Source organism: Calidris pugnax, unplaced genomic scaffold, assembly GCF_001431845.1.
Source record: "Calidris pugnax isolate Ruff unplaced genomic scaffold, ASM143184v1 scaffold188, whole genome shotgun sequence".
Classification (NCBI taxonomy): Eukaryota; Metazoa; Chordata; class Aves; order Charadriiformes; family Scolopacidae; genus Calidris; species Calidris pugnax.
Genome location: NW_015091257.1, coordinates 7,618,148 through 7,641,922, shown reverse-complemented (window position 1 = coordinate 7,641,922; position 23,775 = coordinate 7,618,148). Strand labels below are relative to the sequence as shown.

The window sequence follows — 23,775 nt, the reverse complement described above, 5'->3', positions numbered from 1 at the left end:
AACCTCTTTAAAGGTGAATGCCTTCTCTCATCCTTTCTTTCTTTACTGAAGAAATCGGGAAATTATTTTATGCCTGAAGCATATGTGGGTTGTTATTAACACTTCTGTCAAAGACTATACAATAATTAAGATGAAGTTTAGATCTGATTAAGGTATACATTTCAGCATGCAGGCTCGTCTTTCTGTGTGGGAAAATAACACTGGTCAAGGAGACGTTATAGAACAAAAAGAAACTCTTGCCAAAAAATTACAGTGCTTGAAAACAATTGGATAGCTCCATGAGAATCAGCTGCCTTCTGCAGCACCTGCTGGGTTGGTTATAGGCAAGTGGTGGTGTCCAGTTACACAAAACAGGCAGGGTACCTGCCATCATCAGCCCGCTGTGCTGCACCTGCGAGTTTGTAGATATTCCCTGTGGCAAAATGGTTGTTGCATTTATTCAGGAGATATTTTTGATACCTACTTCCAGTTTCAATCTGAAAGCTAGAATTTGGATTCATTAAAACAGCTCATCCTTTGGTTCACATCTCTGATGTGTTTGCTCATAAGGTCGGGCCAGCCTTTTCTCTGAGGTGCAGAGTGATAGTGCAGTAGGCAACAGGCACAAACCATCACAAGCTGGAACACAAGAAACTCCTGCTAGATGCTCAGAAAACCATTTTCACTGTAGAGATGGTGAAATATGGGAAGAGGTTGCCCAGGAGGTATGTGGAATCTCCATCCTTGAAGATACTCAAAGCTCACCTGGTCAAGGCCCTGAGCAGCCTGCTCTGGCTCGATGTGCATTGAGTAGGAATGTTTGCCTAAGTGGCCTCCAGGGATCCCTTCCAGTGTAAATTATCATAGAATCATAGAATGGTTCGGGTTGGAAGGGACCTTAAAGATCACTGAGTTTCCACACCCCTGTCATGGGCAGGGACACCTCCCACTAGACCAGGTTGCACAAAGCCCCATCCAGCCTGGCCTTGAATGCCTCCACGGATGGGGCATCCACAACTTCCCTGGGCAACCTGTTCAAGTGTCTCACCACCCTCACACTAAAGAATTTCTTCCTAATAACTGTCTAAATCCCCCCTTTCAGTTTAAAACCATTACCCCTCGTCCTATCACTACATTCCCTGATAAAGAGTCCCTCCCCATCTTTCCTGTAGGCCACCTTTAGGTATTGGAAGGTGGTTATAAGGTCTCCCAGGAGCCTTCTCTTCTCGGGGCTGAACAACCCCAACTCTATAGGTGCTCTGTCCCCCTGATCATCTTTGTGGCCATCCATTGGACTCATTCCAACAGGTCCATGTCCTTCCTGTGTTGAGGACTCCAAAGCTGGATGCAGTACTCCAGATGGGGGTCTCACCAGAGTGGAGTAGAGGGGCAGAATCACCTCCCTCGACCTACTGGTCTTGCTTCTTTTGATGCAGCCCAGGATCTTGAGCTTGTCATCCACCAAATTATCCCCCAGTTCTGAGCTCTGCACGCAAGGTGCAGTTACTTGAATGTGTTGTGTATTACAAGTGAGTGGTTTTAGTAAAGGTACTTCTGTGTGGAAGGGAAGGTAGCACAGATTAACTATTTCATTGCACAGAATTCCTTGTTAGGCCACTTTTAGAGATAAGGGACATAAAAACCAAGCATGTCACTCAGTATGAGTAGTCTCAGTAGAGAGCATCTTGAGTATTTGCATTGTGTCCTCCATAAAAGAACAATACTCTTCTATGGCTAATCCAAGCTGCAGTTGATTGAGTTAGCTGCCAGGATAATTGCACACTGTTTCAGAAACGCCTGGGAATTTCTTGAGGCCTGTAACACAAGTTGCCATTCAAAGTACCAGTGTGCTGTCCTCTAAACACACAGTCCTCTGTGAAAAGAGTGCTCCAGCCATCCGGAATGATCAGAGTAACCCCGCATGTAAATGTGACCTTCTCCCTGCCTCACAGAGCCACTGTGTCTGGGTCTGACTGTCACTCACAGAAGCACTTTCTTTCACTTGGTTGAATCTTGAAAACAAGCAAGAAATTTGAAATTTCTCCTCCTTCTTCCCCATCCAAACCATTTTACTCCTCCTGGCCCACCTTAAGAGAACATCCTGTGAACTGATTTGTGAGAGAGTCGCTGCTGCTGTAGGTTGAAATGTGAAGTGGCATTATGCAAGAGCTGGAAATGCAGAGTGCTCTAATTATGTGCAGATGTAACACACTTCATTTTTTTCCCTTTTTTTTTTTTTAATTATACTAATGATTTTTGGTTTTATCTTATGAGTCTTCTGATAAATAATTTGTTTCTTGTACTGGTCTGCAACATACTCCTAGTAGCAAGTTAATAAAAACCTAAATTAAAAAGCATATGTGGGTATAATTTCTGAACAGTTCTCATATGAATCATTGGGTCATAAAGAATGGTGGCTGGTAGTTAGTATTCTGGATACTCTGATGCTTAATTCGTTTGATTATAAGTTTCCAGCTTATTTGTTCATTTGTTATATAATTTAAAAACATCTTGGCTTACTCCTCATTTTCCTTAATGGAACTAAGTCATGGGGCTGTAAGCTGCGTGACTTTCTTAAACATCGTGTTCAATATGATTCTGTTATCCCTGGCTAGTCACATTGGCATATGTCCTGAAAATAAAATCAAGTGTAATTCATTATTGCTACTGAGACTTTTCCCAACTATTTCTGGAAAGAGTGTAAATCCAAAGATTAGGAGAGAAACATTAATCAAGTTGTTTCATTATTGTTTTTTGTTAATTCTTCAGAGAGTTAACACAGTGGGAGGGCAAAATTGCAAATACTGTAGCTGCTTAAAATGTATTTATTCAATAATGTAAGTAACTCTCTTGGTAAATGGGTGACCCAGAATTACATTTTCCCCTTGTTCCTAGATACTTTGTATATCAAAGCAAAGGAAAACACAAGTTACCTAAAAAATAGCCCAGTATCTGGGTTATGACATGTTACTAAGGTTGATGGTCTTTCTCTTTTTATGACTTTCCACAATGTCCCATAAATGATAAACAGCATCTTTTTGACATCACAACATTTTGTAAGGTATATAGATGGGCCTGTGTTGTATTCTGAATTACATTATTGAATTATTATACATTATATATATATGTATATACATATACATATATATTATACATTACATATTATTTCTGGGTAGCTCACACTAGTAACACAGTTGGCCAATAGTGGAGTTACTTTGAAAATGTGAAAAAATTAAGTTGGCAAGGAAAAAGAGATAAAAGTTCTTGAACAAAACAAACCCCATGATTACGGTAGTAGTGTCTTTCAGACTGATACTTTATTTCTTAGATACTACTTAGCTTTTAGTTATGACCACAGAGTATTAGCTAGCTTTTCGCAATGAGGAAAGTAAAAATACTTTTGGGAATGAACAGTCAAGAAGTTACCTGTAGAAATGAAAGGTCTGACCACCCTTTGGTTTGCAGAGATGAACAATGTTTTTTTTCTGAAATCAACATGAGCTGGCTGAACTTGGTGGATTTCCTCCAGCAGCCTGTTTTGAGGCTTACTGTGATGCCTGTTGAAATCAATAAGGACTTTTTTACTGATATGATGGAATTTGAATTAGGCCTTAAATGCTTATAGAAGACTGCATTGTCCATGTATATGTATGTAAATTAATGTATACGGTTGCCAAATGTTTCCGGAGTGCAAATTTTACTAATAACACGTCACACTTTTGACCAGTGGATTTGAACATGGAGAAAGATCACCGATAAATAAAGTAACAGAAGTATAATAAGCAATCCATAAGAAGTCCCAAACTTAATATATCACATATTTCTCTGTGATTTGAGGACAGAAGATACAATAATATTCTACTGCACCTTCTCACCAAGCATAGAAATAGACTGGTCCTGTTCAGAAGCTGAGGAATGAACATAAGGATAACTTCTCAGAGTGCTTACCTTTGGAAACTGTGACTTGAAACCTCAAAATTCCACCATTTCCCCTTTTTACTTTCATTCAGCAGGAGGGAAGAATAAAATTAATTATTCATCATTAATTTTTAGCCACTTTTTCCCCAGAATGCCTTTTGATTTTTTGTTTGTTTGTTTGTTTAAAGTCAGAGTACATAAATGCAGTGGTTTTGAAATGGAGTTTTAATGTCTGGTGGGACAGTGACTCTGTTGTTAGTTCCTCAGAAGACAGGGTAGTTTTAACTTAGTTCTGTGTAAGACTTAGGGGGACTGAAGGTTTTCTTAAGTATTTTTTGCTCAGTGAAAGACTTAACCATGTTGGCTTCAGTTTCAACAGATCACAAGGTAAATGTAACAGTGGTAACAGAAAAAAAAAATGAAAACTGAAGTTTATTTTCTCATTAATTCCATAGTGGCTGTTTTTCATGGAGCATATGGAGAATACAATGTGAAAATAATAATATATTAACAGAAAATGTTTGGGGAAGAAGAGGAACAAACAAATGCTCAGTTCCTTTTCTTCTCATTCGTTTTATGACAGGGAATGAAATACTCAATATTCTTAATATTAAGACTCTGGTTCAAAGACAAAGTGCTAAAATCTGGTGGTTTAGTCCCCATGTCTGTAGATGTTTGCACTGAGATTAAGGGCCTATCCCGACAGGACCAGAACCAGAACCAGAACCAGAAAATGGAAGATTTTTCTAAGTAAAATATTTTTTTCCCAGATGAGTTGTGGATGCCTCATTCCTGGAAGTGTTCAAGGCTGGGTTGGATGGAGCTTTGAATAAGTAGTGGGAGGTGTCCCTGTGCATGGCAGGAGGGTTTGAAACTAGAAGATGTTTAGGGTCCCTTCCAACGCAAACCATTCTATGATTCTGTGATTCTACTATAGTATGAAAGAATTTGAGACTATATTTATCCATTTTAAAGACGATGAAAATTTTCTTTTCATTTTTTCTTTATAGAACAATAGATGGTAGTGTTTCATTTGCAGATGAGTTCTAAGTGTATCAATTATACCAGCTTTAGTCTCGTCATTCTGTTTTAGACAAAGTAGTGTCATATGTGCTCAAGGATATTCATTCGACATTATCTACACAGGTTTTTCAAAATCTCAATTTCAGAACCGATTTTAGTCTTTTATCTTTCCAGACTTCTTGGTTATCACTAATAGCAATAGCACTTATGGATATCCCTGTTAGTTACATAAGTATTCCATCAAGACATTTACAGTATATAGGTTGGAGAGAGTCTACTGTATATATCAAGGATATAGCTAGTGCTCTTTTATTTTTGAATTTCATGTAGGAAGATGAGGTAATGAGATGCTGCAGTGATTTTATTATTTCTTCCTTTGGTTAAGTGATTAATTTTTCTTTTCTAGATTCATAGAATGATATATAAATTAATGTGCTTTACTACTATACATTTTTAAGCATCTAGTTCATTCCAAAGTGAAAACTGTCCTATATTAGTATGACCTTTTGAGAGATCTCATAGCAGTAGTATTGATCAGTGACACAAGTTTTAGAAATAATGTGGAGAAGCAGCCAGAATCTCAGCTGAAGTCTGTATAAATCTCATCTGTCTCTCTCAGTTGGAGTGATGCTGATATTGCAATACTTATGCAAAATGGGGGAGAACTTGGCTGCTTTCATATCTCTAGATTTAGTATGTGGGTGGGCCAGGACAGTGCACAGTTTATAACATCTCTGTGCAGCAAAGTTAATAAATCCATTTTGTATGTGAACCTCTGTAAACCTTTCATCATCCATTAAAAAACGTTGCTGTGCTGTTGACAATAGGAGTCAGTAGCAAGAAAGACTGGAGGAAGACCTAGTACACTTATTTCCTGTAACATTAAAGCCACTGTAATTATGGGTCATTTGCCTGGCTTCTTTGGTAATTAAGAGTTTTAATTGCTTCTAGTTCCAGGGAATTAGTTAAGCTTTTCATTATTCATATTGCCTTCCATAATCATCGGCTCCTCTCATACAGTAAGCTTAGTGACATCATGGAAGTCAATTAGGTCTTTCAAGGCAGAGCACTGAAGTACATTTCTTTGTATGGGCTGGATTAGGAAAGGTTTCTAAAAGGCCTTAATAATGCTGTTCTGTGCAACATTTAAGCTTACTCTTCAAAAGGCAAAGCCTGTCAGGGTTTCATTTACTATCCTCACAGTGCCTAGAGTCACAAACTAAGGTGCTATTAAGTACAAAGCCTGGAGGCAGAACCGTGCTTCTGTTCTAATAGCAATTGTTCCAAGCTTTGCAGGATCAGCTGATTACATATTTGTAATTAGTAATAGTGATAATGATCAACATTTGAAAATCTCACATCATTCAAACTGGAATTTAGTGACTGTATAAAGGAAATGAGCACAAAAGAGATTGGTGTGATTCCATTGGCTTACTAAAATCATTAATTAAGTTTTATTTTATTACATGCAAGGTAGAAAGCACCTCTTACCTTCTCTTGGCAGACTCCATGTGGTTGCTGGCATGTTGATGGCCAAGAATCAGTACTTAAAAAAGAAAAGAAAGCAGAAAGAAAAGGTTCATTCCCTCTTCCTCTTCCACAGTCTCTGATACAGATGGGTATATACAGAGGAGATGTTAAATGCATATTGCACAAATGTTTTCTTTGAATGTTGTAAAGTTTTTGCAGGTTGCAACTTGGTTCTCTTAGAGCACAGCCAGAACAGACAAAAGCTGTGCATCCCTAATTTTCCCTAGTGAAATAGTTGTGTGTTAGAGAGCTTAAAAGATGCAGTGTGATATTGTATGTTCTCCCAGTATGTCATATCTAGATTCAGTCAAAAGTTAAACATTTAAGTTTAGCAAATCATTACTTTTACCCATTTGCATTAGTTGCCACAGCCTATTGTATTGTGAAGAAAAACATGAGATAATCCATCCTGGATGGGATTTGGAAGGGATTTGGTAATGACTGTAGAGAAAGGCCTAATGGACATGAGAGAAATTTATGATAAAGCACTGTCTGAAGGGTGTGGGGAAAATTGCACTAACCATCCCAACATCTATGTTGAATTACTGAAATGACTTCTGGCAGTAATTTTGGTATTAGTAGTAAGTAGTAGCAGTGCTAATAATATCAATAATAAATGGTCTGAATTGCAGAAGTGTTAGAAACCACTTGTCAGAAGAGGTCAGAATTTTTGGGATGGTTAGATGCCAAAGGTTGCATTGGATTGTCCATGACCAGAAATTCAAACTCAAGACTATGGATAGGGTAGTGTTAGGAAGAGATGTTTTATTTTATACATTCTGAAATGAACTCCAGAAGCATTATCTTTTGTTATATAAAAGTTCAGACTAGATGATTTGTTATATATTTGTTTCTCAATATTCTGATGTTAAACAACAAAATTCACATAAATAATGTATTGATTATTTTTAACAACTTTGCTTCCAAGCTGCAATATTGAGTAATTGTTGTAAGAAATTGAACTTTTACCTGACTAAAGTGTCTTTTCTCTAAAAGTAACCTTCCAATATAATTTCTCATTTTCTTTCTCACCATTGCTTTGGAAGAATTAAGTGAATAGAGAATTAATTTGACAGTGCTCTTCTGACAAGTGCCTTCTGTCTTATTCTCCACTCATCCAAAGTCCTAATATTGACCTAAGTAATGCAGTCTTCCTGCTCTCGTGTATGTAGAAAATGACACACCTGTAAGGAAAAGCATTGCTTTTGCCATTTTGCAGGTTGTAAAGTTGGTCTTGAAGAGTTAAATTGCCTGCTTATAAAGGTATTTAAGCACTTGCTTAACTTTACTTCAAGCTTGTGCTTAAACCCGTCCCTATAAAACAAATCACCTAGAAACATCTGGATAACCAGTTGCTTGGATTTAAGTATGCCTGTTGATGTTTTTTTTTTTTGAATTTAAATTAATTTAAGGTTAATTACCATGCAGATGTTCAAATTGAGGTTTGCCCTTGTTCTAATTAGGGGTGTCTAAGCCAGGAATTGAATTTAGCTTTCTTGCTAAGTTTTACTTGTGATCATTCTCTCTTTTAAATCAAAAGAGTAGAAGTTCATAGTAACATTATTTTTTATTTTTTTCCCCTTACCTCCTTGTTTCTCAGTGTCTTGTGTTTGAAGATGCGCCACTTGGAGTGAAAGGAGCCCTGGCAGCAGGAATGCAAGTGGTTATGATTCCAGATGAAAAATTAAATCCAGATCTTAAAAAGGAGGCAACACTACTGCTGAACTCCATGGAAGATTTCAAACCAGAACTGTTTGGTTTACCAGCATATGATTAGTGCCTAATCTCTATGAACATGCACTTGACTGCAGGTTGGGAAAGTGGAATGAAATTTTGTTATGGTTTTATGATTCTTTTGCATCTTTTCCTCTCTTCCTCAAAACTAGAGCACAAAAATTCTGTTAACACCAAGTCTTCTACACCGTACCTCTGAAAGTTGACTGGAATGTTTACGATTTGTCCTCGTGATAACTGCTAAATTAAAGCAGCATTTCGTCTTGTGAAGTGAATCCAGCCTTGTTCTCTGCTGTGGTGGGCTGTCCCTGGCTGGATGCCAGGTGCCTGCCACAGCCACTCTTCTCAACTGGATAGGGGAGAAAAAATGTAACGAAATGGGTTGAGATATCTCATGGGTTGAGATAAAGACAGGGAGAGATCATTCACCAGTTACCATCACAGGCAAGAGACTCCACTTGGGGAAATTAATTTAATTTAATACCAATCAAATTAGAGTGGGATAATGAGAAGTAAAAACAAAATCTTAAAACACCTTTCCCCACCCCTCCCTTCTTCCTGGTCTTAACTTTACTCCCAAATTCTATACCTCCTCCCCTCCAGTGGCACAGGGAGGGAGGCAATGGGGGTTGCAGTCAGTTCATCGCGTTACCTCTAACTCTCCTTCCTCCTCAGGGGCAGGACTCCTCACACTCTTCCCCTGCTCCAGTGTGCGTTACCTCCCAAGGAGATGGTTCTCCATGAAATTCTCCATCATGGGTCCTTCCCATGGGCTGCAGTTCTTCATTAATTGCTCCAGCATGGGTCCCTTCCACAGGGTGCAGGCCTAGAGGAACAGACAGCTCCAGCATGGGTCCCCCACAGCGTCACAAGTCCTGTCAGAAAACCTGCTACAGCGTGGGCTTCTCCCTATGAAATCCCAGGTCCTGCCAGGAGCCTGCTGCAGCACAGGCTCTACAGAGAGTCACAGTCTCTTTCAGGTGCATCCACCTGCTCCAGTGTGGGGTCCTCCGCAAGCTGCAAGTGGAGATCTGCTCCACTCTTAAAACTCCATGGGCTGCAGGGGGACGGGCTGCAGGGGAATCTTCGCTCTGTCACCTGGAGCACCTCCTCTCCCTCCTTTTTCACTGACGTTGGGGTCTGCAGAATTGTTTCTCTCACATATTCTCACTCCTCTCTCCAGCTGCCATTGCTGTTCCCCAGGTTTTTATTCCTCTTCTTAAATGCGTTATCACAGAGGCACTACCACCGTCACTGAGAGGCTTGGCTTTGGCCAGCAGCTGATCCGTCTTGGAGCCAACTGGCATTGACTCTCTAGGACACATGGAGAAGCTTCTAGCAGCTCCTCACAGAAGCTACCCCCATAGCCCTCTGCACCAAAACCTTGCCACACAAACCCAATGCATCTGCACATCATAGAAGCTTCTTGTTCTGTTTCCACTTGAATGAGTTACTGTTTAGATCTTAACCAGAAATCTGTTCTAGATTGGCTTTTATCCCATTACATTTTTTTTTTATACAGTTATTGCTATCAACATGTTTATTCATTTCTTCATCCTGTACTTCCCCACCTAATGCCCTTTGTATCCTGTGGTCATTGGCTTTTTTTGCAGTTATTTGCAGGGTTTCTGTTGTACTTCTTGTGTTTTCTTATTTTGTTTTCTTCTCCTTCAATATTCAAGGTGAATTTCTTTACATTTCTTTGCTCCTGGATTTAAAAAAGACCAAACTTCTACATCTTCTATGTAGACTTTTCTTTTTTCTGTTACTGTGGTCTGTTCATAACTCAAAGAATTAAGAAACTTTTTTTCAGTATGGTCAGTCATAGAATCATAGAATTGTCCAGGCCAGAAGGGACCTCCAAAGGTCACCTAGTCCAGCCTCCCTGCAGTCAGCAGGGACACCCCCAACTAGATGAGGTTGCCCCCAGTCAAATAGGACCTAGATGATACTTGAAGATTTTTAGTACATATTAGTATATATACATATACCGTGTAAAACATAGTATAATGTTTTATAGTTAAATGCTTTTCATCTACGGATCTGGAAGCATTTTTTTTTAAAAAGGGGTAAATATTGTTTCAGTATAGGTATTTTGCATATTATGTTACTTCTTTAGGTCCGTGGATATTGCAGTCAGCAGTGTTTGTCCAGTAGTAACAACTTATCCCATCCAATATGAATTCCATTTCTGGTCTTTCCAGAGAAGATAACAGAGAATTTGCTGTATAATTCTTCCTTCAACTTGTGTTGCATAACGCAAAGTGTTACTGTAGAGCAATAATTTTGAGCTTTCAAGTGTAAAACAGGTGCCTGTTGGGATCCCCTTCGTTCATAATTGCTGAATTCCAACAGGGAAGTTACTAGGTAGAACAAGCTTTAATAAGCTGTAATTAGTAACTTTTCCAAAGTTTTGCATATATTTAATTTAACTGAGGAGTTTTACACAAAATAAAAATGAAAAAAAATGAATTACATCTCATTTACAGTTTACTTTGAAGGAACTGTCATCAGCCTTGAATTTTCTTTTTAAAAATGTAGAGACATTAATAAATATATCACTGACAAAATCAGAATTACTTCATCATGACCACTATGATGAGATCAGCATACCCTGCTATTCTAATTTAATAGCCTTATCTTATGCTGAGAATTGATAGTCAGAAAACTACCACTTCTTAACTCAACAGTAAATGCTATCCCATACAATTATTCTTTCATGCATTTAGTATTCCACTTGACAGTTGAGATTATTGCCCCAAACTGAAATTTGTGAACCTGAGCCATACATTATAACCTTCCCCTCCTTTTACTAATAATTCCCTTCCATCTACTTTACTGATTGCTGTTGACCAACAGCTGGTCCTGTGCTGACCCATTTGACTGTTATTAAAGGAAGTATCAGTGTTGTGGTTAGCTTCTCTGTTGGCTGAGTAAGAAATAAAAGAGTACACAAAATTAAGTTCTTCACCTATAGTAATTTTAAAAATCCTTTCATCTCCATCATACGAAAAATGGATATTTATGTCAGCAGTAGGTGCCTGCAGCTTGCCTGATTAACCATATACCAACTATCAACATATGTTTGTATATATTTCTTTACTCACTTTGTGGTTGGATTTGTGGCTCTGTAGCTCGATCATCTCAACAACATCTGTTGAAAAAGAAAAAAAAAAAAGGATTAAAAACTTGGATCCCTTCCTTCCATCTGCTGCTCTGCAGTTGAAGTCCTGTTTTGACTGGACTAAAAAAATCCATACCAGATCCTGGCTACAGATCATGAGGACATGTGAGCAATCAGGACATTTCAATGCTCCATCTGTGTTTGTATGAAGAGGACTGTTAAAAACTAATCCAAAAACTCTGTCCTCTAACTCAGCAAGCAAACTTCAGTCCCGACAAATACTGAAGTGCATGCTAAATTCAATTATATTAAGCATAGAAATTAAGCACCAGCTTAATTTCAAGAATATGTTTAATTTTATTTTGGCTTAATATAGAACATGTACTTCAGGAAAATCCTGAGAATTCCAGCCTCCACAAAATAAAGGCATAACTTCAGGATCGAGTTTTTACCATTGGAAAGTAGGATAAGTGCAGCAAGATGGAGCTAAATTCAGCCATGAAAATATAGATAATGGGAAAATAAAAAAAAGGCCAGTTAGTCATGTGTGAAGTGTTGTACTAGAACTCCTTTCTGCCTCACAAGTGAATTAGGTTTTACATTTTGCTGTAACTCCAGTGGGATTAATCTTGATAGAATTTGCAAGTTGCAAAGATATACATAAACAGGAGTTTCACCAAATATATTCAAGAGAAAATTCATTGCATTGGTACAGGATTAATTTCAAAATGCAGTCTGCAAAGCTTGGCATTTGCCTTCTACAAATAAAGATCGGAAGAAGGTGAGATGTTTGGTCCTCATTTGGATTAGATGTCTTTCTAAAGAATGCTATAGTTAAACCATAGAAACCTCTGGCCAACATCAGGCTCCTGTTGCATATATTCCAAAAAATGTCTTCAGCAGAAGCTAAACTAGATAAATCAGAAAAAAGTTGCAAGAAACTTCATAGTAAGAAGAAATAAAGTGGTTTTCCACTGCATTAAGATTCCTCTGTATCTTTAACAATTAGAGAATGAATCTTGACATTTTCTGCTTTATTACTAGCTCTAGATATTGGTTATGCGTACAGAAATCCACTCGTTTTCTAAAAAAAAAATATGATAAATTTAGACACCAAAACCACTAGCTAGACACTAAATTCCATATGAAAAATTTATTTATTTCTAATATTTTAATATTAGGATAATATTAAACAATAATACTTTAAAAAAAAAAAAACTAATGAATTTGTTTCCATTTATTTGTTTCTAATTTACCACTTTGTAACTTCACTAAACTTCCTGTGTTTTGACATTGAGTGGGTAGAACTGTTTTTTTGCCAAATCAGTGGAAATAAATGAAAATAATTAGGTGGACAGAAAGGAGCTCTCTCAGAACATTTCTCTGTCCCAAAAGAAATATGACTGTCATCCACACTTTACCTTTTCTTTGGCTGACACTTCACAAATTTTGGGTTTAATCACTTTGTTACAGTGGAGAACAGAGGGAAGATGAGAACTCAAAATCAAAGCCCTAACCATAACTTCCAGGAGCTGAGGATCCTGCCCTGGCAGCAGGGCTTACTGAGTGCTGGTGGCTGTGTCCACACCAGGTAGCTCAGTTACAACAAAATTAATAGATTTTAGATGGCAGCGGATGACATAAGGAAGGCTGTTGGTCTCTTCTGTTCTTGACTCTTCAGCCCTTCGGCTCTAAGCCATTGTATTCAAAATGTTAGGAGTTGGCTCGCGCTCGTGATGAAAAGAAACCTCAGCAGGGAGAAAGCATTTCAGCTCTCATCCATCTTTTTGCAGCTCTTCTACAAATCTTCTACTTGTCCTTAGCCCACTGATTCTGGAGGGAAAATCTTTGCATTAAGAGAGGCAAAACCCAGGTCAAAAACATATTCAAAGACATTGTGTTATGAGGCATTGATATTTATAGACATAACAGTCAACCTCCAGAAGCATGTTCCTTAAAACCAAGGCCCAAAGCAAACGAAGCAGTTAAAAACCAGAATCAAAGAAGATGTGTAAATTGCTTCACTAGCCTCAGAGCACAAATAAATGTAGAAAATATATCAGTAGATGCCTCAGTTCAGATGCTGGTAAGATTGTGAAATCATTTCAGCTTTGACTTCCAAGTCATTTCAGTTTTGACAAAGCTACAGTTACAAAACTGGAAGAGTATGTCATCAGCTTGAAGACAACTGGAAAAAACTGCTGCATACCAGTTTTCTCCATCATCCTTAGCTCAAACTGAATATCGACGGAGTGAATTCTTCATTTCTTTGAAGTCAACAACACCCCCATGGAAACCCATAGGAGGGGATATTGGAAATGTACTGGTAACAGTCTTTTACCCATGATATCATGGTTAAAAGTGTATTGTGCTGGTGCCATTTACTCCTCATGTCTTAAAAGGCAATAACGCTATATAGCCAGCTACTGCTTCTCATTTAGATAATTTTGAAGTTGGAGAACAAAGGTTTAATTAAGTTCCTGTAGATCTGAGAAAGCAGTTTCCACTGTATCATCTGGATGTCTCACTATTAATCTAATTGATTACTACTACCTACATACCTAGGGTGTGGGCAATGTGTGTGCTAGTAACAGTATCCAATCCAAATTGCTGTATGGCTGCAAGTAAAACTGCACTAACTTACACTCAAATGTGATAAAATCAAAAAATTAGGAACTTCAAACGTGAGTTTCATTGTCCAGATCATCTGCCGTCTTTCTGAGGAAAGGAAGTGTTTAATAGGGGAACACATAGATCTACAAATAATAGAAAAATTCACTTGCCAAAGCCTTCTCATACAATGATGTAGCTTGTTTGGGGAATGTAAATATAATAGTTCCATAAAATAGCTTAATTCGTAATGACTTTTTCCAAAGGTGGGGTAGAAATGTGCCAGGGCAAGAGGAAGACACACATTGGTCAACCATCCTGATCCTCTTTTGATTCTGCCAGAGGGTACCTGAGACCAGGAAAAGGAGAGGAGTTTTTCTGACTGTTAATCGAAGTACAGCTTTGGCATAACAAACTCAGATACACAAATTTTATCTCTGTTCTCACAGTTTTCTCTATTACATATGAACTTTAGAGGTAAACAAAAATATGTGAAATGTAGTTAGGCTTCAGCTGCAGAAAATTCTCTGTATATGTTGCCAAAAATGCAAACAAGCATCTCAGTGACATACCAATATAACCGCTGTTCGCAGTGGTTGACCCAGATGCAGCTTCTCGTGCTCTTTAGTCAGCTAAGACACTGAGCACCTCAAGCACTGGACGAGGGTCTTATGCTCAAGAAAGAGAAGGTAAGAGCTACACTGGGAAAAAATAAAATAAATAAAAAAAAAAAAGGTAATGTTTTCCCATTTCAGAAAATGCTGAAAGTCGGTCAATAGTGTTGTATCTTGTGAAATGTCTTTTTGCTGTTGCAGAATGTAATTTCAGCAAAGAGTTTTATCACATAGGAATATTTCACACATTTAACCTGCTGCAGAATAACCACAGAGACATGGATGCTATAAGCCAGTTCTAAGCAGGGAGAGCACAGTTTTCATTGCAGTATCAAAAAAGGGGGGAGGAATGGGGTACACAAGATGAGGGAAACGAAGTGTTAATCCTTGCTAAAATACCATCTTGATTTAAAAATTTTGAACACTGTGCAAACTGTATTGAATCATCTTATTACTGTGTCTTCATTGCTTGGACATGATCCAAAAGTGCTATATTTTAACTGAAAAATTGGAAAACTGATTAAGTCAAAATGGATTTCCTGGTGCCCTATGACTGCAGCCTTGTAAACTTATTGATTATGGCCCTCAACATTGTTCTTATTGATGGCTTCATCTGAAACATTGTAAAACCCATGGCGTTCCCTTTCTTCAGACCAAATACATTAGGAAAGTGACTTTATGTTTTTCAGTGCAATATGAGGCAGGAAAATACGGTGGATTTTTTCCCCTCTCTAAAGCAAGTCTTACTGTAAGTAAATTTATTAATCCTATAATTTCATCGTGTCCTATTTCCTTAGCCTGTATTGTGTAACTCTGGTCGGTGATGATTTTGTCAAAGTTACAGAGTATATACATAGCTGAAATTTGTGTCCAGAAATGAATTTATTTGTCTGGAGTGTACTAAACACATTCCATGGCTATTTTATCAAATTATTTTCAATTTTTTGTGGGTATGGTTGAAGGAAGGTGGTTTGTGAAATTGTATATGAAATTGCATAGGTCCTTTCAGCCCTGATTTTCTAGTAAAGACTCAACTGTATTAGGAACAGCTTGTAAACCTCTTCCTACACAAAGGACTTTTTGACATCTGGGTGAAAGGAGCTGTCATCTGTGCACTTCTTAAAACCATTGCTGTATGTGATATGTAATTAATACTTCTTATAAACTCAGCAGAGTGTGCTTTGTCTTTAGTGAAGTTCACACCTGTGTGAAATTTTGCTGAAGGGGAGTGAACTGCCACATGTAGCTCAAGGAAGGAAGGAAAGAAGAAAAGCAGGGAGGAAGGAAGGAATGGAGAAGCAGAATGGCATGTTGCCCATTTAGTTGACTCAAGCCTTCTCAGTCAAATGAATCACCAGTTTGGACACAGAAGACGTTTATGATTATGAGATCTGTTTGGCTCTTCTCCTTTCAAGCTGAGACTCCATGGGCTTTAAAAAATACAGGATATTTCTCAATGACATTTACTTAGATACCCGTCTTCCCTGCAAATGGAAGTAAACCCCTATCACTATAAATTCTGCTTTAAAGAGAGAGACTGCTTAAAGGACTAAACACTTAGTATGAGCACCCCACAGGGAGGCTTACATTCCCCTTTCCAGTGACACTGAACCAGGTGTAAACTACTTAGCAAATGTTACTGATGTTTAGCAAATAACAGCACCTAACACGAAGCAGCCTTATGTTCAGAGCAAGCTGCATTAATATTTACCTCAATTTTGATCTAAGATTTACAGCTTTATCTACTCTGAGCTTCTATGGTAGTATCAGTACCCAGTCTAGCTATTTTCTAGGTAATCTGGATGTGTATTGTATCAGCTTTTAATTGCTATAATGACCACACCAAAGACTGCAGATTTGGGAGAGTATATCTGTGAATGATTACATACTGAGTATCTGAGATATTCTCTCACAAAGGTAACTGGGACTATCCATCGGGTGCTATCATAGTTATTTGCTCTAGTCTGCCCGTGATTTTTTGCACAACTCCCTGCATTCTTAGTTCAATAATTTACAAAATGTCCTGCTTACACCCTTCCATCTGAAGCCATCTGAAGTTACTACCACAGTGTTGGCCTTGTTGGTTGTTATTAAGATGTCTTATTAGTTGGTTTTTTTTCGTTTGGTTTGGGCTTGAAGGTTTTTTGTTTGTCTGGTTTTTGGTGGTTTGGTTTTGTTGGGGTGGGTTTTTTTTTTTAAGTAAGAGCTAAGTAACTGCAGAACAAAATGGTCATTTCAGCAAAATGCCAATAAAATGTGTTTTCTCAGACATGCTGCTTCTAAGCCTCAGTTAGGGGGAAGTGAACATTAGAAACTAGACAAACCTCTGACTCCAGGAGAGCTGGGTTTTATGGGAAGACTTCCAACGCTGCTTTGCACTGAATTTTTTCCATAGCTAAATGTCTAATCCACTTTGTGCCATTATGCTAGGCAAACTTCATCAACATTTAATTGATGTAAATGAATATGAATTATAGAATTGCTCATACAATTCTATAGAAAATTTAAAAACAATACAGCAGACTATGATGATCTATGAAAAATCATGATACCATCTTCCTACCTGGTTCAGTGGTAGTCATAAGACTGGAAGGGTGCAACACGCATTTCTTGTTTGACTGTGATGGCTAGAATGAAAGAAAAATATCTCTCATGAGAGGTACACCTAATTGCAACTGATAAAATCATCTGTTAAATGGATTGTACATTACACAAGTATTTGCAGGTAATTTCCTTTAGCCCATCTCCCTTTCTCCTCTGTTACATTCTTTTTTCCCTACCCTTGACACGTATAAACATTTGGGTTTAGCATGTGCTAAAGGTTAAATGCAAGGATTAAAATATGTTTTAAATTCCTAACAGTGGATCAATACTTTTGACGTGATTGAACACTATGGCTCGTATGAATTCATCTTTGAAGGTAAAAAGTCGTCAACATATATGTGACTCTAATGCTAGTGATTAAATGCCATCTTCCCTTCTTGGTTCTACAGTTGAGGTATTATTCTTGGTTCTGTTAGGTTTATGTCAAAAATGTTACAATAAATGCTCTCTTCAAATGTATGGGTGTTCATCTGGATAAATATCCTATCTGCCTTGATAATTAAAAAACCTGTCAAATATTCTTGCCAAATAATTCTTATTTTTTTAATATTTGAGGTTTGTACCTGTATTAAAAGAAAAAAATTATTCTTATCTGTTTTATTCAATAATCATCTCTTTGTAAGTAAAATGTCCAAAGAAATGTCTGATAAAACTTTAGACAATCCATTCAAAACTGAAGATTCCAAGAATTCCAAGTAAACGCAGTTGTTTGCACTTATGCATTAGAGATCAATCTTGTCTTTGATATCAGATTCTGACCCAAAGGGTACCTAGGGAAAACACAAGCCATTTCATGTGAAAAGAGAAGTCCCTTCTACTAATTAAATTAAAACCACCCTGAGATTATTTGTCAAAAGGTAAAATTTGGCACCTCATCGAGGGGTCTTTTGGGGAAACACTACCTAGATCTTTGTTTTACAGTGAATCTTATCCCCAGATTTCTCAGTTTACAGCCCAGCATGCTGGCACAGTTATCCCTAGTGGTCAGAACATAAATCCCTTTTGCTGTTGAAGATTAATACACTGGGACTCCTGGAAATACAAAGCCAACCCACTGCGTGGGCCACATTTGCTATGTGCAGTCAGGGTGAATAACTAGACTATTGTCTGCTAGAAGTGCTCCTACATGATAAAATAGCTGCCATTAGTCATGTTCTCCAAAGGGAAAGACAGGAAAAAGGTATCAACAACTATGAGCAAAATGTGCATACAATCAGTGATCAACTGATCACTGCGGAGCAGCCAGATGGTAATTCAGACCTTGCTGAATACCCTTAGGAATCAGTAGCCACCTTCAGTGCACAGAGCTCCTTGTACCAGAAGAGCAGAACTGTCTGTGTATCCAAATGATTGAACTAAGAATTGTCACCGTTATGGAGTTATACCCCTTTCTAAAGTCCAAATCATATCTGTGAACTCTTTGGTTATAGTTTAGCAATGATAGCACGATACTTTTCCCTTCTTGTACTTGCAGGTTTTTTTTGGAAGTCTATATAAAATAGTTGAGTTACTCAACTCCTTTAGTTGTCTGATTGCACAGCTGATTACAGATGTAAACAATCAGCAGACATGAGCTTTGCAGATGCAATTAATCATAAAACACACCCAAAAAATATAATTCTGCATCATAAAAGTTAAAAGCTTGTAAGCCAGAATGCAAACAGGGATTTGAAATATTGAGAAAATATTAGGATTTTTTACCAGGAAATTTTCTTTAGTATTATTATGTAATATTTTAAGCAAAAAGTTTGTAATTAGTTTTCAAAAGACCATGGCTGTCAGCAATATTGTAACTCTAACAGCACATATTAATGAACATTGAAAGGAAGATGTCAAATTTACCAAATGCTGTATGTTACCCATATTCCAAATGATTTCATTTTTTAATTATAGCTGTAAATTCTGGAAAGACAAACTTCTGATTAAGATTAAAACCTAATATAAAATAAAGTAAAACCTGTAATAGCAAACAAAGAATGTCTCCTAAGCCTACAATACACATAAATCCTTAGCTGTCCATTCTCTTTACAAAGAGAAGAGACAGCTCTTTTATCCCTTTTTTCTTTATTCCTTTCTTTTTTATCCCTTCAAATATGGAGTTAATCACCCGGGATTACTATGTGTACTTCTTCTGATCAACACAATAAGAAGTTAGCATCTCAGAATAATAAAAAGTATTAAAGACCGAGGCGGGGAAAAATATCTCTTTCCCTACGTAAAGCCAGGGTAAGTGGAAGCAATGCAGTTGAGCTGTGTTTCCACACTATGGATAGGAGTAATGCATGCCTCAGGTCTAAGGTGGGTGGAGAAGGGTTAAGATATCCGTTGAGTGGATTTTGTTTAGATTGTTGATTCAGCTTCCTTTTCAGTTTTCTGCAGTGCACGTGTGACCAACCACAATGTAAAAAAAAAGAAATAGTGAAGTGAGCTGAATGCAATTGCAAACCTTCAGCGGCTTAGTGAAATTAATGTTTCTATGCCTTTCCCTGTGTTGGCTGTGAGATTGTTGATTCAGCTTCCTTTTCAGTTTTCTGCAGTGCACGTGTGACCAACCACAATGTAAAAAAAAAGAAATAGTGAAGTGAGCTGAATGCAATTGCAAACCTTCAGCGGCTTAGTGAAATTAATGTTTCTATGCCTTTCCCTGCTATGTGTTGGCTGTGGGCTAATGTGACTGTGGAGCTTCAGGAGGCCTCCTGGGAATGATCCTATCCGTGCCCATTATGGCACAGATGTGTCAATGTACTGTCCTAAGTCATGGACCCAAAGCTTCCAGGGTAGCAAATCAGCAAAGAGTGGCTAATTTTCTGTTTGGGGCATGGCTTCTTTGTATTGGAATAAATGGAATAAAATAAAATATAACAAATCCACAATAACTATCATTGGACAAAGTAAAAGGTTTCCTCTAGTATCTCTGTTGTCTTTTGAGAAACATCCAGATAATATATAGTCCCATCATAGTTGATGATAAAAAAATTTCCATTACAAAAGTTACTCTGAAGGATTTTAAGCTCTTTTTCCCTTTCACTTGGATGTACCATCAGTGTGTCTATGTAATTTGCATCAAAGAATTATAACAGAAGTGTCAGAGGAGTTCTCTACACTCTCAAGGTTGATTTTCAAAAGTATTGAGACATGGAGGACATTCAGGAATCATCTGGAAGAAAAATGAATGCCAATAGGAATAAAAGGAAATTCCAAAAAGGAATAAATAGAATAAACTATTTATTTATAAGTTTGTCATCATAAAATCAGTCTGAGAAAAAAAAAAAGAGAAACATCTAATGTGAGTCTCAGTTTATAAAGAATTGAAATAGAGTAATTTAATTAATGCAAATCAATACCGATTTCTGGAAAACAGATCTTGTCAAAGTAATTGGAGGTATTTTCTGATGTATACAGATTTTACTTGTAAAGGTACTGTTGCTGTAATATTCTTGGTTTTCTAAGTCTACACGCTATACATAAAGTCTGTTAAAAGTTATCTAAATAACGGCTCAGTGTAATAATAAGCAGGACTCAACTGACTACAGCAGTTGATTCACAGGGATCAGCTTTTGGGTCTGAGCTATTTAACAAGGTTATGAGGAGGAAATAATTACTGATACAATCTTCAAATGATGCACAAATTACAGAAGGAGGGAACAAACAGGTGGAGGCAGAAGAATGACTGGATACTGATCAGGAAAAATCTTCACAGGTTACTAACAGTGCCTCTCAGCAAAGAATTTAGGAATGCAGCCCATTCCCACAGGATGAAGAACTTTGTCCTGATGAGCTGCTGCTCTGGAAATACTGAGAATCACACTGGGTGGGTCTGCAGGAAATAAGTCTCTGGTCCAGCAGCAGACATACTGGTTAGGAGTTGCCAATCTTGCAGTGGGGGTGGCAGCTGCAAGTCCATGCCCCCAGGACCAACCAACAGTGAAGCTGATTGCACGCTCCCAGCATTCACATGCTCACAGAGCATACGTATGCACCATATAAATTGTTCAGTATGTTTGTTGTTCAGTAAATTGCCAGCTGCAAGGTAACACAGAGCCCTTGCTCAAACACAGGCAGCACCAAGGGACTCACCCTGTGCCCCTGTCTGCCTGAGCAGGGTGGAGGGTGGCTACTGAGAATATATGTGTAGACATGTGAAATGTGGATCCCTCCAGCATCTGGGTTCAGACAGGTAGTCTTCCCAGAAGAGTTTTTATCACACGATTGGACAATATCTGCAGTCTGGGACCAAGCAACACATTAATTTGCAAACCAGAACCGGGAACACACCGACTACCCCTCCTTGCACCCCTTTTTCCAGCAGAGGCATCCTTGGCTCCCAGGCTGGAAGGCACTAGCCATGCTGGCTCCCCCTGTCCAGAAGGGCACTCATGCTGGAAGAGCTGCCTTGTCAGCCCTGCCTTGCACGACATGCAGAGCTGCTGTAAGCAGAAAGGCTGAAGCCAGCCTTGTGCCCATGCCTGGAGAAATCTCAAGCAGAAGCAGAGTAGCCCCTGGGTTCAGTACTGGTGCCGCCATTATGAGAAAGAAGTCTTTGAGAAGCTCTTCAGTTTAGCAGGGGGTTTGTCAGCTAGAAGTCTCAAATTTGAAGCTAGATAAATTTAGATTAGAAAGTAGCATGTTTGGAGTATGATGTTGTTGCTAGGACAACTTGTCAATTGATGTATTGAATTCACGGTTTCTCAAAATGTTGAAATCAGAACTGGGAACTTTTTTGGGTTTGGGGTTGGATTTTTTTTGTCGTGGGTTTTTTTGTCTTTTTTTTTTTTTTAGATTTATGCTTAATTTATGAAAGACCTAATTCAGGGAAATAGTTCATTGTCTGTCAAGGAGTAATTCAGATCTGAAGATCATAATAATTTTACTTTGCCTTATAATCTATGAAAATGGGCTTTAGGGGAGTTTTAATCCTTGCTGAAAAATGTTCCCAGTCTTACTCCCAAAGTTAGCATCCTAAATTTTGATTATTTTTTGTCTGGACATTGATACAGGTACTTTACAAAAGAAACAATGCTGATTTAAAATCAAATATATTTTATTGCAATTATATGAGCTTGAGTTTATAGTGTCCTGCCCTTTAAATATTTAATTCTTCAATGTTTCCTTAGAAAAGAGAATATATGGCCAAATTTGGTTGAAGACTTAGACTTTGTAAGAGGAAAAAAAAAATAATTCTGCTGTGAAACTTTTTTAATAATGTAAAAAAGATAACCCGGAGTGTAAAGTTTTCTTGAGATAAAAATTTCCTTTCAGAATTTACAGCAAAAACTTAACTAAGGCATGAAAACTTTAAAAAGTAATTTGACTGGAAAGCTAAATGAAATTAGTTTTTCAATATGCCCAAGCTTAGAGAAGTAAAAAAATGTAAATCTAAAAGAAATTATAAGAGTATATATGATTTGGAAAAGATCTGGGAAATATATTCTTCAATGCATAAAAGAAATTAGTTTTGTTGGTAGTTCTTGCTGGTAGAACGTCGCATTAGTGAGACAAATCAGAATACATGCTTTTGTATACACATTATTTACCTTTTTCCCTTCGCTGTGGCTGGAGCTAAAGTCAGGCATTGGACAAATGTGCAACTCCATAGGCTGGCCCACAATATTTTGTATCCTTAACTTTGTACATTTTGTGCACTTGTAAAGACAGTTAGTTAGGTATCAGCTAATCATTGCTTGAGGAGACAAGAATCCTTCTCAATATGTAGTTAAATTTTTTGATGTGAAAACGAATGCAGCTGATCCACTTAAAAATCTCCTGTCTGCTAAAGCTTTTGTACCTGTAAGTTTCCAGGCGGTACTTAGGCTTTTTTCTTGGATGTGTGGATGAGGAGGTACAGCTTCCTGAGGTTACAAGATGAAATTCTTAAGGGAGATATTTTTAAGTTATGCTTCTGGAAGTATCACTCTTCCATAAAGACCAGCGCTCTACCCATCACTTCTTAGAGAAAGCAACTCATCTCCAGCCTTCTTTTTACATTGCAGGAACAATGATTCAAGAAGGCAGCAGAAGTATATATTATAATACATCCACTAATGTAGTCCTTGTAACTGAACCACTCTCTCTTTGCCTACATTGGCTGTGCATGAGATCTGCAACTTTTTCATCAAGAGATTAACAGCAACATGGTAACTAAGCTGACAAAAAGTCTTTTATTTTTTAGATTTTTAAGCAATGAGAAGAATTGAAGGAAATAAGCCAAAACACTCTGGAAGTTCACAGCAATATCCTCTTTGTGTATCTTAACATCGGGGGTCATTTCACTCTGCAAAATGTGTACAAGAGGAACATTCCATTGCTGGGAATGAGACAAAACACTCTGAAGTGTTGATACAATCTGAGTATGCCATAAAGGATGTACAAACTTTGAATTTGAACAATGCATACTGAGGGAGTCAGAGCCCACTTATAAATTAGGCTTATAAACTATTCATCAGATCACTTCTGTGCATTGAAGTGATGCATATGCATTATAGATTTACCTTCCCTTCTACATCTCTCTCTCTTGATCCTTCCATATGCAATTCATGCAAGCTCAGTCTCAAGTTCAGTTAGAATCAGTGGACAAATCTGGAGATGATAAGAAGGCTGGAAGCTACATTTCCATGTGTGCCTGTGATTTCAGTATGTGTC

At 37.8% G+C, this 23,775-nt stretch overlaps 1 protein-coding gene across 1 annotated transcript in view; it reads left to right on the top strand.

The window, feature by feature from the left end:
• Window positions 1-17,595, top strand: part of PUDP (pseudouridine 5'-phosphatase) — a 76,571-nt gene extending 58,976 nt beyond the window's left edge. The window contains exon 4 of the mRNA XM_014960270.1: window positions 8,051-17,595. Coding sequence (XP_014815756.1) covers window positions 8,051-8,227 — 177 coding nt within the window. The 3' untranslated portion in view covers window positions 8,228-17,595. The remainder of the gene's footprint in view (window positions 1-8,050) is intronic.
• Window positions 17,596-23,775: the final 6,180 nt, after the last annotated feature.